The sequence below is a fragment of the Setaria italica genome, chromosome I, assembly GCF_000263155.2.
Source record: "Setaria italica strain Yugu1 chromosome I, Setaria_italica_v2.0, whole genome shotgun sequence".
NCBI lineage: Eukaryota > Viridiplantae > Streptophyta > Magnoliopsida > Poales > Poaceae > Setaria > Setaria italica.
In genome coordinates, this window is record NC_028450.1 from 40,821,701 (window position 1) to 40,837,075 (window position 15,375).

Genomic DNA, 15,375 nt, shown 5'->3' on the forward strand with positions numbered 1-15,375 from the left:
GCTTCTTCTTTCTGGAAGATCCTCAGCACAAGCTGCAGCTGCTGATGCTGCATTTGCACTCCTGGAGATTTCCATGAAACTGAAGATTTCTTTCGCCATTGGAATCACCTGATCAAGCATCACAGCGACACGCTCACCTACAATCCAGTTTCAACAGTGAATAATATGCGATAGATCAGTGTGATACAAGCCGGATCAATATCTTGACAGCAAAACATTGACTTGGGCAACGCAAACTGCATACCTACACGATCTAAGCTCTCGGTCTCTATGATTGTTTGCTTCTCAAAGCCCAAGTTACTCAAATGGCTGTGTTCTGCATGGCAATCTTGCACAGACATGAGGACCTTACGGAGGTGAACAAGAGCCTGCTGGTTTTTCAGTAGTAGATGCTGGATCAGACTTATTTAAGATAGCATTGAGAAACAAAAAAAAGGATGTTTTTGATAGGCTACATGCTTTATTTATGGATGGCTTCCGGGAGAGATTTTATATAAAAGGGGTTCCATTCAGATGGCACACCTGCTGTACAGAAGATGTATGGTTTCCTGATAGGCCTGATGAACAATTCGGATATGAAATCTTCAGAGCCTCCAGGGTATCCAGAAGTATCTAAGTTGAGTAGGAAGAACAGACTTGTATAAGCCCATCATGGTCTCCAAATGGGAAATGATGTAAATGAACTCGACATGGCAGATCCAGAGCCTCTCTCAGATGGAGGATCTTGCTGATGAGTCTTTTCTCCAACGTTGAGGGGTTTGGCAATAGAGGACTAGGATTGCAAAAGCCTGTGTCCTCAGCAATTGTCGTCAATAATGCCAGGCCTTCATGTCTGTTGGACGCAGCTGAGGTGGCCTGCAAATTTTTTTTATCTAGATTAATTGGCCAATTCATCTATTCCTCATCGGTAGAATCCAATTGCCCATGTTCATGGATGCATCGGTTGTAGAAGACGAACAAATCGAGACCTTTAATGGTGACACATCAAAGCGATGAACGGGCACATTGGAGAAGGACAATGCACGGTGAAGGATGCTTGGCGCCATCCTTGACCATGCTTTCTGTCACCCCCACCTACTTCTCAATGGATCAATGAAGCCTGCATCACAGAAAAAAAAAATGAACAAGAAAGATGAACAATTAACTGATCCTGAGAAGCAGTATCATGTCGTGTGATTGTTATGCTATTGTGGCCGAATGATGTGTGTGAGAAGCACGGGGGGCTCCAAGAGAATCCAGCAATCCCTTTCAGGACATTAGGACTCTCAGAGAGAATGGACGGCCCCATCAGAACAAGGACAATGTGCACGGATATATGCAGGGAGAGAGGAGGAGGAGAAAGGAGGGACCAAGAAACAGAAGAAGAATGGCAGGGACTTATTGAGACAACAACAGAGCCATTGCAACGGATCCGGTTTAAGGTAGACTACCAGCCTAAATGACCACGCGTGTCATATAGCTTGGGTGGACGAGAACGGAAGGAAATGCCTTAGTACTTTCCGCAACTGACCAGCATCGTGCATTTTGTTCAACATGCTTGCACATCGTGGCCATTGAACAGCACCTGTGAATGTACACGAGTCAGTGGGCTCTGCACTGACTAGAAATGCATAAAGTAATGGCTGGAAAATGTTTAGATTAGGACATGCCAGTAATATGGTGGTGGAAATGTTGTTTAGCCTCTCAGTCCTTCCGGTTTCAAACGTCATAAGCTAACCTTCTTCCTCTTATTCTTTTTTGGGAGTACGCTGCTCAAGTGCTCATAATCTTCTTACTAAATTTCATATCTCTTTGTTAGTTTTTTAATGAAAAAACTTCGGCTGGGAGCTGGACATCTTTCCGTATGGACCATTGAATCTATCCCAACATTGGCAATGCCCATGCATGAGAACAAACAGATAGGCTGAACACTTGACCTGCTCGCTATCTGCTTGCACGATGCCATCATTATATTTTTACAGCATCGTTGTCCATGAGAGGAAGAAGACAAGCTCTAGAAGCTCGATACATTCCACAGCACGGCCGGAGTTACCGATAAGCACCTTCCTATGCTTCATATCGATCGCTCCGTCCGCCAAAAGCCACATGGCAAATTGCACAACGGCGACGCCCTATGCAAATCAGTATAAATAGCCACTCGTGTCGTGCTTTGCAAACTCCCCCGGCCAACCCAGCTTCACTAATCGCAATGGTAATCACTTGATGCACAGCACAAGAAAAAAGCAGAGACTGGTTGGTACCTGGTTGGCTGGTTCGGAACCATGGGCTCCTTGCATTGCGACATCGCCGCCTCCCCGTCCTTCTCTAGCACCGGGAGCAGCAACGGCGGCGGTGATAACGTCGCCGGCAGTGATGGCAGCGTCAGGATCTACGCGTGCTTTGCGCACGGCAGCTCCAACAGCCTGGAGTGTTACGAGCCCGGTGCCAACACATGGCGCCGCGTGGGCGCGCTCCCGGGCATCCCTGACGGCCACATACTGAAGGGGTTCGCCGTCGTCGCGCTGGGCGAATCCGTGTACGTTATCGGCGGCCGGCTGTGCAAGAGGGAGCGTGGCGCCGCCGGCGTGTTCCACGACACCGACGTCAGCGTGAGGGCGGACGTGCTCCGGTACGACGTGCGGCGAGGGGAGTGGCAGCACTGCGCGCCGCTCCTGGTCCCGCGCTTCGACTTCGCGTGCGCGCCGTGCGGGGGCAGGATCTGCGTGGCCGGCGGGCAGTGCTCGCTGGCAGGCGCCCGTGGCACGGCGGCGGCGGAGGTGTACGACGAGGAGAAGGGCCAGTGGTCGGCTCTCCCCGACATGAGCACGCTGCGCTACAAGTGCGTCGGCGTGACATGGCAAGGCAGCTTCCACGTCGTGGGGGGATTCGCGGAGAGCACGTTGACGGCCGGTGACGCCGCTCTCCTGACGCCGGGAGCCACCGTGCTGCAGTCGTCGGCGCTGGAGCGGAGCTCGGCGGAGGTGTTCCACTGCTCGAGGGGCACGTGGGAGATCCTTCCGGGGATGTGGCAGCTCGACGTGCCCCCGAATCAGATCGTGGCGGTGGCGGACCGGCTGTTCAGCTCCGGCGACTGCCTCAACAGCTGGAAGGGCCACGTGGAGGTCTACGACGGCGAGCTCAACATCTGGAGCATCTGGGATCACTCCGCCCTGCCAGACCTGTCGCTGCTGGCCAGCCTCCCGTCGTCGGCTCAGCGGCTCTACCTCACCATGGCCGCAGTCGGCACCCAGCTCTACTTCCTCGCCGGGTACCAGGTACCGTCCGGTGACGACGACGGCTCCAGAACTGTCTCGCTAGTGCACAGCTTCAACACCAGCGCTACGCCAGGGTTGGTGCCCGCATGGAGCAGCTTCCAGCCCAAAATGGAGCCGGATGACATCGAGGACGGCAGCAAGGAGCTGTTCAGCCAGTGCTGCTCGGTGCAGCTCTCCAGCTAATCACACACTTTGGAAGAGGCACAGTGCCCTCCGCAGCATATGCATAATGGTCTTGATCCTAGCATCATGCATTGCGTCTCATCTATAGACCTTCTATTAATCTGGTACTTGTGTTCCTGTGGTGTATATGTTTGATCCATATAAAAAAATCTGCATGAAAAAAGTGATATGCCTTCTTTAATTCTTTCTGAAATGACTATGGAGCAGTAATTCATATGTAGGGACGATGTAACAAAACGAGGAACTGAAATGAAAACTGGCAGACATAACATCATCTGATGAATTAATCACAGGTTCAGACATTTGATTGTCAGCAAATGGTGCTGAGCAGGTACAGATATCTGTCTTAACCAATACGCCTACCACTTGACAGGCAGAAGTTAAAAGGAAACATATCAATTAGTAAAAGCATGCGCAGATGCTTTTCATCAACAAACTCCTATACAAAATTACATTCGCCATCGATGACCAAAGCCAGCAATTTGTCAATCTCAAGTGACGACTTGTTTATGAGCAGACAAGCTAATACTAACCTACATGCTGGCACTATTACCCCTCATAGTCATAACAATACAGAAATAAACATTTAGATGATTCTCCAAGCTACCTGTACAAGATATCAGAATGTAAGATAACAAAGTAAATTTGACCGGAGGGGTAAACAGCAATTATTTCTAAAGACTCACCTTTGCATGCTATGATCAACATGAGGTCATTTGCAGCAAAGATCTTACTGTTTTGATCATAGTGTTGATGAGTTCCAGCTTGCATCAACAGCATCTAAAATTGTCTGGTGAAGCAATTCCCCGGAACAAGCTATTATGCCTCTATCCAAACCTTCTAAGTAAACGCCCTTTGAGAAGTCCAACTGGCAGCCTCCAGCATCTGTGACCACTCCACCAGCCTCTTGAATGATAACCACCCCTGCAGCATGATCCCATATCTTCTCCTTATATCCAGCTCTTGCAAATTTCATGAATATCTCTGCATCACCTCGTGCTATTGCAGCATATTTCACCATGCTGTACACGCGTAGAGGTTGATTCCTGGAACCAAACCAAAAGGATATGAATAAAAAATATATCCAAAAAACAAAGTTGCAAGTTACTTGCTGCTAAAGATAAGCAAGCCCAACTACAGGAGTCACACTTTGGACAACATTTCATTCTGTTTAAAATGTAAAACCAGTATCCTATCTAATAAAAACCTTGTGGCAACTAGTGGATGCCATTTACAAATGTATGGATAAATTTTCAAGATGATGAAATAATATCAGAAATTTTACACAGAAAAAAAAGTAAGAACTGACCTTAATCCTACACTTTGAGCAAGTCCTGCTGTAAAGGAATGGCTTGAGTTGGCTTTCTCAACAGGTTCACAGAATGTTGCTGAAACTGGATCACTGATGGATGATACTTGAATCTCCCTTGGGTGACGCCAGTCAAGCTTACCAAAGTCATGAACCAGTGGCTGCATCCAAGCTTGGCCACATCCTTTCTGAGCATACATCACACAACCCTTATGCCAAGATCCCAATGGAGGAGGCGCAACCTTAGAAATCAATCTGTAGTACTTTTGGTGATAATTGAGCCACTCCTTTTTCATTGGATAATTCGGGCACCCAAGGACACCAAGTATAACTTCTCCATCTTCAATCAAAGCTAGAGCAATAGCATATTGATCCCCTCGAACAAAACCAAGGGTGCCATCGACAGGATCAAGCACCCAAAATCTTCCTTTCGGACCTCCAGTAGAGCTGCATTTCCGTATGGCTTGAATAACATCATGAGCTCTGAGCTCTTTCTCTGGGGGTCTCAGTCCATACTTTGGAGCTTCAATCAGGCAACCGTTGACAGCCTCAACAACGGATTCAAGCAAAGCCGCACCATCGCAACTAGATAGTGTCTCATCATCTTCTTCGGCGACAATCGATACGTTCTCATCTTGAAAGGAATTGGAAAGCAACCAGCTTACTATCGCTTGAACGCCCCAATCTGGCATGAAGGAGCACAACACAATTTCACTACTTGCAAACTACAAAGGAAGAAACTAATGCAACAACGTATTGTTGTGTATGAGCTAGTATCCTGGAGCAATGAATTCTATTTCATTCTATTGATCCAACCAAGCAGTCCACGGGATAGTGTTGTAACTGGTTAACCAGTCCAGGTACTAATATCCAATCGTCCTGACGTCCTCATCAAATGTAGGCAACTGTGTTCCACGCAAATAATGCTACAGCCCAACAAAGGTCAATGACAAATTGATAACTAACTGGGCGACGTTCTATTTTATTGTTGGGAGTCGAGACCCAGGCAACCATCGTCTATCCATTACCAGCATATTTTCAATTCTCAATTGCAGCGCAGTGTTAGCTTACCTAATCCTCATTGCTAATCGTGCGATAATGGAGTGAGTACTTGCAACCCAACGAAGGCAAGGGAAACTGATGGGTTAGCTGCAGTACGAACCTGCGACGGTGACGGGGGAGCGGTCGAGCTTGGAATGGACGCGGCCGCCGGCGTCGGCGCCGGGGCGGAGGAGCGAGTCCTGGACCCGCTGGCACAGGGTGCAGGCCACCTGCACGACCCGCACCGCCACCTCCATCTCCCTGGCGTAATCCCTCGCCCCGCCCCCGACGTCGCCGCGGCAGTCCCACAGCCACTCGCGCTCCGCCCCGACCTGGAGCTGCCCCGCGGCGCCGACGCCGAGAGAGGACGCCACCGCGGGAGCCGGCGACGGGGCGCATCGGAGGCGGGCCATCGGCGCCCCGTGGCAGCGGCGGCGGCGGCGCGCGCCCCACTCCGGCGCGGCGGCCGCCGGGAAGCCCCGCTGCGCGGACGCGGCGGCCGCCCAGCCGGTGAGGCGGAGGCTGCCCATCGCGACGGAATCCCGAGCCCGAGCGAAGCCGACCGGATTAACCCTCGCCTGTCGCCTTCGTCTGATCCAAATACTAGCGGGAATCTGAATGTTCCGAGATGCTTCGGCTCCCACCGCTTTTGTTAGCCGCCGGCGGCGCGCACGATTGCGAAGCAGCGCAGGGCCCCGGCCGTGAGTAGTGACGAAGTCCTCCTCCCCGTCATCCTCCTCTGCCGTGTCGGCGTGTTCCCACTCCCACCGGCGTTAATGGAGTAGAGTAGTAGGCCCGAACCGTATTTTTGCTGGATACGCACGATATTTTTGAGGAGAACGATACGCACGATATTTATTGGTGGATTACTCGATTTGGATATACAGCAAAGTATCCGAGATATTCGATCGTGGAAAACGACTCTAGTAAATCCAGTTCAGTCTCATCCCAAACGAAACGACTCTTGATGTGTAGTGTAGTGTCACCCTGTACGTGACACTGAAAGTTCCAATTCCATGATCAAATTCAACATTAGATGCAGAGGTTGCGTCTGTTCGCAAATTCACCATTAGATGCAGAGGTTGCGTCTGTTCGCTTCAGCTTATAAATTGGCTGAAAAGGCTGATTTGTTGTGAGAAAAACACTATTTTGTTTCGTTCACTCGCGTAAAGAAATTGCTCATGCTGATTTTGAGAGGAAAACACTGTTTCGTTCACCCGTGAAATTGCTCATCATGCACTGCTGGCTTTGTTGAACTGAAAAGGGCCTATGCAGCTTGATGCCAAATTGTTGAACTGAAACAGACACAGCTTGTCATCCCGGTGCACGCGTTAAAACTACCAAAGTAAAATTTCCAAATCGCATAGACAAAAGACAGAGACTAAAGTTTAATTTGTTAGAATTGGCAGGGGCCGCGCGAACGCGTACCCCCTCTGCCACAAATTATGACATCCACTCTCCCACTTGGGGAGATGGTAGACCAGCGCACCCACCAAGTGCAATGTGGGCCACTGATCTAGGCCATGGGCCTTCTTGATCGCCCATCGACCCCGTCCAGGTAAGTATGGAGCAACGGTGGCCCAGGGCCTCCTTATGTAGGCAGGTCGCCCGTCCGCGGCTCGCTGGCTCGCCGAGGTGGGACTAAACAAACCCCTGCGCGCTCCTGCGAGAGAATCCCATCCAGACGGCACGATCCTTCAACCCAGGAGACAAGGCCGCAGTGCTCGATTGGGCCGACTAGCGAGACCAGTTTATGGGCCAAAACTTCACGCACGATTGGTGGGCTCGTTCCACCTCCAGACCGATTTGAACTTGAAATTTTTTTATTAATCTGATTTGAACTCGAATTTAACCGCCAGTAAATGTCCCAATCGAACTTTGTTTCGCCTAGAAGGCTGGAACGTGCACTGCTCGGAGAGAATGAATGGTAATCTTTGAATAGTAGGAGGTGTAGTGTAATCCTTTCTCCGTTTTTTTTTTACTTTTCGATGAAAAGTCATCATGGCAACTTTTTAGTTGTAAGCTACATCATCCATGATCTCGCTAAGAATGAAATCTTGTGGTTCATCAAAGCAATTACAAGGATCTCTCAGCAGTATAAGTCGTAACTTAATCTCAGCATGGTTCGTTCATGCTGAAACTACGGTGCCCACATGCCCATCTGCGCATCTTCCGTGGCCTTAGAATTTTCTTCCCTTCCATGATGGGTCGGATTCATGGCATTGGCATTGGCATCTCAACTGCAAAGGTTGCAGTGTGGCTGACAAGCGAAGCCATTTCGGTTGTGCTTGACTGCTTGTACTAAATGGAAATGGATGGTATGTTTTACTTGGATGGTTGGCCTGGATAAAAGGGTGCATAATGAATTCAATGCGATTGGTTGATGGTACGAAATGGTTCGAATTTGATCGTTCAAGTGCTGATGATATTCTTGCGTGAACTGCGATGGATGGACCAATAATCTCCTGTCCTCCATGTTTTAGGTGGACAAGCCTTGCTAACCTACGCTGTCTCCATCACTCCTGCAAAGAAAACCCCAACAACAAACAGAAAAGACATTCGCCGGCCGAGATAAATCGAGAGAGCCCATCCCAATTCTGTAAATTAAGACCAAGAAATAAGCGTGGCAGTTGGGTGGAGTTATCGGAAGGGGGCAAGCAACTTCGTTGACAGTGAGCAAGCGGACGCGACGAGGACTGAGGAGGAGGGGAGGGAGATGAGGGCCGTGGTGATCGCGCGCCCCGGCGGGCCGGAGGTACTGGAGGCGCGGGAGGTGGAGGATCCCCCCGCGCCAGGCGAAGGAGAGGTGCTCCTCGAGGTCGCCGCCGCGGGCGTCAATCGCGCGGACACGGTCCAGCGGATGGGCCGGTACCCGCCGCCTGCCGGCGCGTCCCCTTACCCGGGGCTCGAGTGTTCCGGCACCATCCTCGCGCTCGGCCCCAACGTCCCCTCGCGGTGGGCCGTCGGAGACAAGGTGAAGCGCGAATCGACCGCGTGCCTGCTTCTACGGTGGATTGGGGTTTGCTTCTGCTGATGCTGCTGTTGTGACTGGTTTTGCGCCACTTTGCTGTTGCTTTGCAGGTCTGCGCGCTGCTTAGCGGCGGCGGGTACGCGGAGAAGGTGTTGGTGCCAGCGGGGCAGCTGCTGCCGATACCGGAGGGAGTGTCTCTGACGGACGCAGCCGGATTGCCTGAGGTGGCCTGCACCGTCTGGTCAACCGTGTTCATGATCAGTCACCTCTCCCCCGGCGAATCATTCCTTGTAAGAACAACTCTCTTATTATATATCCTCCACGGCTGCGTCCAAGAGAACCTAGTAGCCACTAGCCAGTCGATACACATCCTCTAGGGAATGGATTGACAGCTGGATCCTTTGATCCCAATTTTGTATACATAAAACATCAGAAATGATATCTGTGTGTCGAGTATTTACTTGCTGGTTTAGAAATTGCATCCTTTGAGACTGAGAATTGTAAAGCACACCTACAATAAAGGTACAATAACAACAGCCCAAGCAAGTTGGGCAGGCTAAGTAATAATAAAGGTACTAAAAGAGCTACCGAATTCTTAACTACCACCTAATGGTCGGCTGGGTCTCTCTGCAATTGCTTAGCTGCCAGGAAATTGTGTGCACAATTGGTTCTTAATTCAGAATTAAAGTGAGTTTCTTTGTCTCTGTTTGTTCCTGATGAATGTGTATCTTCAATTTTGCAGATCCACGGAGGATCAAGTGGAATCGGTACTTTTGCTATACAGATTGCAAAGCACCTCGGAATTAAGGTTTTTGTCACTGCAGGTCTGTTCGTTGTAACGCAAATGATATTACAGCTAATTGCTCTTGGTAATGCCCCTACTAATTCTGTCTAACATATTATAGGAAGCGAAGAAAAACTAGCAGCCTGCAAAGGTTTGGGTGCCGATGTATGCATAAACTACAAAACAGAAGACTTTGTTGACCGTGTCAAACAGGAAACCAATGGAAAGGGTATAACCTAGTACCAACTTAGTATTATCTATGGTCGTTTGTATTCTAGGCAAGGTCTGCATTGTCATACTATGACGCTGGTACCTGAATTCTGATAACACTCTTTCTAGCATTCTCCTTTGGATGAACTACTATTATTCATTATTATGTACGGAGACACCATCACCAAATTTACACGCTGTACATACTGTAATCTGAAAATTGTTTACCAGGTGTTGATGTCATTCTGGACAATATTGGAGGATCATATCTCCAGCGCAATCTGAACAGCTTAGGCGTTGATGGTAGACTCTTCATCATTGGCTTCCAAGGAGGCACTGTAGCTGAAGTAAACCTGCAAGCCGTTCTTGCACGGCGCTTGACTGTACAAGGTAATTTTGGTTGCTTAGGTCTATAATAGGCAATGCCAACCCTTCTAAATTTCAGTGTATGTGTTGTTCTGCCATTTCACTATTTGATATGTTTCGTCAGTCTTTGGCTGTTGTCATTATAGGTGTATATGTTCCTGTAGGATTTCTAAATACTGTGTCCAATTTTAATGCTTCATTAAAATTTCATGATCTTGCGCAGCTGCTGGACTTCGCAGCAGAAGCCCTGCCAATAAAGCACAGATCGTCAGTGAGGTGGAAAAGAATGTGTGGCCCGCTGTCGCGGCTGGCAAGGTGAAGCCGGTGATTTACAAGACGTTCCCGTTATCTGAAGCGGCTGAGGCTCACAGATTGATGGAAGCTAGCACCCACATCGGCAAGATACTTCTGCTTCCAGGACTACATATGTAGTGTTTGTGCGCTCACTTTCGGGCGAGGGAGTTTTGGGACATCTGCAACTTCTGTGACGACCTCCTTGTATCATGTACTGAGTGGCATGGCTTCTTATCTTGTAAATTGGATCCTTTCGTACGAGCAATTATCTTGTCAATTGGGTCTGTGAAGTGTTGATGATATTGTTCAGTAAACTTTGATGACAGTTTGCACAGCCACTCATAAAGTCGCTGCTAATCATTTCAAATGAAAAGTGCTGCTCACCGTCAGTAGCAAACAAACCATACGTCAAAAGAGATTTCCTCCCTTGGTGCCGAGCAATCCAAAAGTTTTAAGTTTTTGAGCTAATCTGCAGAAGAAGCTGAGAAGTTGTTGTCATGTCATTAATCTTGGATAGTTTTCATTTTTTCAACGGAAGAGTGCATTGCCGCCTCAGTGATTGAGTCTGCCTCTTCCACATCTCACTAGCCTGCAGCAGTGCAAACGATTTTAAGCGGGGCATGCACAGAGAGAGTTCAAAAATAATTAAGAAAATGAACGGAGAGTAGGCATAAGCAAAACAAGCATGATATAACGACGAAAAAGCTAGAATTTGGCAAACCCCCCGACCAAGTCTCCTGGTTGTACCAGTAAACGAGCTTTAACCTGTAGCAAAAATTCTCACAAGTATACCCAATTGGCCACGGATAGTGTTTGAGCCACGGATAGTGTTTGAGGAGCATAGCCAATACAAGTTCATCTCGCACAGTTTTTCCTTCAAATTCTTTTGTCATATTCCATCCTCCAGATCCATTCCCCATGATGCTGCCAAATTCCCGGAGCTTGATAGGAACCTAAGTAAAATTCACAGTACAATTTGAGTCGCAAAGATCCCCCTTCCACTATCAGCAAGGACCTAACTCACATTCGTAAACTAGAAGAGGGACCAAAGTTCAAGTTGGTAAGAATTGGCGCTCTCAGAAAAGACCTAACTCAAACATTAGTATGCAAGGACCAAAATTTAATTTCTTAGAATTGGCGGGGGCCGCGCGAACGCGTACCCCCTCTGCCACAAATTATGACGTCCACTCTCCCACTTGGGGAGATGGTAGACCAGCGCACCCAAGTGCAATGTGGGCCACTGATCTAGGCCATGGGCCTTCTTGATCGCCCATCGACCCCGTCCAGGTAAGTATGGAGCAACGGAGGCCCAGGGCCTCCTTATGCAGCCAGCTCTCCCGTCTGCGGCTCGCTGGCTCGCCGAGGTGGGACTAAACCCCGCGCTCCTCGATGGGAAACCACGAGCCGTGCTGCCGTTGGATCCCGCACGGACGGCTCAGACTCGGAGTCTTCATGCGGTGCTGCTCTTGATCACCTAGGTGCAGCTGGGCCGCAGCGCTTGTTTGGGCCGGCGGGGAGACCAGTACACGGGGCCAAACCTGGTATACTTTAAGTGACTCGTTTGCCTCCCAGGTCGATTTGAAGTTTTGAACTCGTCGTACGACTAGTCTGATTTGAACTCGAGAGTACAACACGAGTATATTCTCGTTACGATTTTTTTTGAGAAAATTAATGAAACTATTATATGGAATTTCTTAGATAAAGGCTCTTCCTCCATGACATCTTGGTTCGTTCTGGTTCAAGAGATGGTGATCAACTGCCTATGACTCCGTCGTCGTATCTTGTCTGGCACTGAAATTCCTTCCGCGTCCCCATTTTCATTTTGTTCGGGTGTTATGGCTTTTTTTGTTTTTTGAGAGCAGCAGGGTGTTATGGCTGTAAGCCTGTAACACGATACTAGTTGCTACCCAAACTTCTTGGGCCGGGCCAAATCGAGCGGCTCATTCCATTCAGTCGACCCGCAGGCAGGACTTGGCCCACAGACAAATTGGCCAGGTCCAAAAGCAGAGTCCGTAGGCTTGAACGTACTGCAGTTTCCAGTGGAGTATCGGAAGGACCAAGCAGCTGCAGCGGGCAAGCGGACGCGTGGGGGTGAGGCGGCCGGAGGGAGGAAGAAGATGAGGGCGGTGGTGATCACGCGCGGCGGCGGGCCGGAGGTGCTAGAGGCCCAGGAGGTGGAGGACCCCGCGCCGCTGGGAGAAGGCGAGGTCCTCCTCCAGGTCGCCGCCGCGGGCGTCAACCGCGCCGACACGCTCCAGCGCCACGGCCGCCACCCGCCGCCCGCTGGCGCGTCCCCGTATCCGGGGCTCGAGTGCTCCGGCACCATCCTCGCGCTCGGGCCCAACGTGCCCTCGCGATGGTCCGTCGGCGACAAGGTGAGGTGGATCAGCTGCTTTGCTCCAGTGGCAAATTGAGATTTGGCTTCTTCTGTTGCAATTTGCTGTTTCCTCGCAGGTGTGCGCGTTGCTAAGCGGCGGCGGGTACGCGGAGAAAGTGGTGGTGCCGGCGGGGCAGCTGCTGCCCGTACCGGAGGGGGTGTCGCTAACGGACGCAGCCGGCTTGCCGGAGGTGGCCTGCACCGTCTGGTCGACCGTCTTCATGACCAGCCATCTCTCACCCGGTGAATCGTTCCTGGTAAGAAAAGGCTCCCTTTCCTTCTCCAGAGCTACATCCAAGAGAACACAGTAGTCAGTATGCATCCTCTAGGGAATTGGATGACATCAGGATTCTTTGATCCCGATTTTATATACATAAATCAATAAACATCAGAAATTGCATGCCTTAGCCTTAAGACTGGCAATAAAAAACAACACCTAAAATAAAGGTACAAGAACAACGACGACAAAGGCTTCTTAGTCCCAATCCTAAACCAAGTTGGTTAGGCTAAATAAAGGTACTAAAAGAGGTGCCAGGTTCTTCACTGGCACCTAATCAGCTCCAGAGTCACTCGGCAATTACTTAACTGTCTTGGAAATGGTGCCCACAATTGTTCTTCTTTGCACAGGATTAAAGCGAATCTCTTTGTCTCTGTTTGTTCCTGATGACTGTGCACCTTCAATTTTGTAGATCCATGGAGGATCAAGTGGAATTGGTACTTTTGCTATACAGATTGCAAAGCACCTCGGAATTAAGGTTTTTGTGACTGCAGGTTTGTTCACTGTAATGGAAATGGTATTATGGTCTAATTTTATCAGTAATATCCCTACTAATTCCATGAGAATGTTATAGGAAGCGAAGAAAAACTAGCAGCTTGCAAAGGTTTGGGTGCTGATGTATGCATAAACTACAAAACTGAAGACTTTGTTGAACGTGTTAAACAGGAAACCAACGGAAAGGGTATAACCTGCCACCTTATTATCTCTCGTCAAACTGTTCGCATGGTCTGCGTTGTCATACTACCTGAATGCGGATCTCATTCTTTGTAGCATTTCTCCTTGGAAGAGCTACCCCTGTTCATTTCTTGTACCAAGGCATTATCGTTAAATTTACATGTTTTACAGATTGTGATCTGAAAATCTCTTTACCAGGTGTTGATGTCATTCTGGACAATATTGGAGGATTGTATCTCCAGCGCAACCTGAATAGCTTAGGTGTTGATGGTAGACTTTTCATCATTGGCTTCCAAGGAGGCGCTGCAGCTGAAGTGAACCTGCAACCTGTTCTTGCACGGCGCTTGACCATTCAAGGTATTTTTTGTCAGTTGCGTAGATCTACAGGCAATGACAACCCTTCTATATTTCAGTGATGCTCTGTACATGTTGTTATGCCATTTCACTATTTGATACGTTTTGTCAGTTTGGCTGTTCCCTTCATATGTGTATATGCGCTTGTAGGCTTCCTAAATGCTGTGTTCTATTTTGGCTCTTGATCAACTATCAAAATATTGTGCAGCTGCCGGACTGCGTGGTAGAAGCCCTGCCAATAAAGCTCAGATCGTCAGCGAGGTGGAAAAGAATGTGTGGCCTGCGGTCGCCGCTCCCGCTGGCAAGGTAAAGCCTGTGATTTACAAGACGTTCCCGTTATCTGAAGCAGCTGAGGCGCACAGGTTGATGGAAACTAGCACCCACATTGGCAAGATACTGCTGCTCCCTTGACTGCGTGTGTAGTGTTTGAACGACCTCTTTGTATGTACTAGCGTGGCATGCCGTTTTGTCTTGTAAATTCGAACCTTGAAGTGCTTAACTGCTTACGACACTTTTCTGTGAACTGTAATGCAATAAAATCTGGCGCATGGTCGTTTTTTCCCCTTCTTTTTTGAAAAACTGGCGCGTGGTCTTGTATCATGCCGTTACACCTGAAGCCAGTGTGTCACCAGTGCAATTCTTTAGACCCCAGCCGATCTGGGCAATGCTCCTGATCTTCAGCATTCGAATGGCTGAAATCACACCATCCGAGTGCTGCAAAGTTTGGCGCTCAAATGTGCTGTTTTTCTTCATCGTGACTAGGGATGTCAATAGGTACCCACCACCTTTACCTGTGGGTAAAAACCCTATGGGTATGGGGATTTTTCTCCCCCAACGGGTGTCTTAGTGGGTGATTCCTTCACCCATTGAGTGTAGTGGGTGTTGGTGCATTCTTGCATCCCGTACCCGCCACCCGTTGGGGACCTATTTACATATGATACTTAGAAATATTTCTAATGTATATCATATAGTTGAAGAGATGAGAGACTTCATTTGCATGTGACATAGTTAAAACTAGTATTATTATCTTATATTATTATTGTATTACTAAAATTATTGATAAAATGGTGATTTAATGTTGCTTTCACAATTACAATTATATTGAAGCAGGTACGTGTCACCTGCTAGGTACCCGTTACCCGATGGGTGTGGGGGAATTTAAGACCCAAGGTGGATGGTAGGTGTGGGGTGTTTTGTTGTAATGGGTGTGGGTTTGGGGAGGCATTACCCGACAGGTATGTACCTGTTGCCATCCCCAATCGCTACACACAACTTGTGCC

General features: G+C 48.9%; 4 protein-coding genes across 4 annotated transcripts; 3 read left to right on the top strand and 1 right to left on the bottom strand.

Annotated features, from left to right (window-relative positions):
- The first annotated feature begins 2,244 nt into the window (after window positions 1-2,244).
- LOC101773006 (F-box/kelch-repeat protein At1g16250) lies at window positions 2,245-3,607 on the top strand. The gene has a single exon (XM_004954220.2). The coding sequence runs from the start codon at window positions 2,262-2,264 to the stop codon at window positions 3,435-3,437; it is 1,176 nt and encodes a 391-aa protein (XP_004954277.1). The 5' UTR covers window positions 2,245-2,261; the 3' UTR covers window positions 3,438-3,607.
- An 80-nt stretch (window positions 3,608-3,687) lies between these two features.
- Window positions 3,688-6,598, bottom strand: LOC101762224 (PAP-specific phosphatase HAL2-like). Its single transcript, XM_004955209.4, has 4 exons — window positions 5,909-6,598; window positions 4,747-5,431; window positions 4,124-4,483; window positions 3,688-4,044 (listed from the first exon to the last, which is right to left on the bottom strand). Exons 1-3 carry the CDS (start codon window positions 6,315-6,317, stop codon window positions 4,180-4,182), a joined length of 1,398 nt encoding a protein of 465 aa, XP_004955266.2. The 5' UTR covers window positions 6,318-6,598; the 3' UTR covers window positions 3,688-4,044; window positions 4,124-4,179.
- A 1,764-nt stretch (window positions 6,599-8,362) lies between these two features.
- On the top strand, window positions 8,363-10,818 carry LOC111257704 (quinone oxidoreductase PIG3-like). The gene is made up of 6 exons (XM_022827752.1): window positions 8,363-8,761; window positions 8,869-9,048; window positions 9,501-9,582; window positions 9,664-9,771; window positions 9,984-10,142; window positions 10,342-10,818. The coding sequence occupies exons 1-6, from the start codon at window positions 8,504-8,506 to the stop codon at window positions 10,548-10,550; spliced, it is 996 nt and encodes a 331-aa protein (XP_022683487.1). The 5' UTR covers window positions 8,363-8,503; the 3' UTR covers window positions 10,551-10,818.
- A 1,623-nt stretch (window positions 10,819-12,441) lies between these two features.
- On the top strand, window positions 12,442-14,661 carry LOC101773829 (quinone oxidoreductase PIG3). Its single transcript, XM_022823898.1, has 6 exons — window positions 12,442-12,787; window positions 12,867-13,046; window positions 13,479-13,560; window positions 13,641-13,748; window positions 13,940-14,098; window positions 14,304-14,661. Exons 1-6 carry the CDS (start codon window positions 12,530-12,532, stop codon window positions 14,504-14,506), a joined length of 990 nt encoding a protein of 329 aa, XP_022679633.1. The 5' UTR covers window positions 12,442-12,529; the 3' UTR covers window positions 14,507-14,661.
- Window positions 14,662-15,375: the final 714 nt, after the last annotated feature.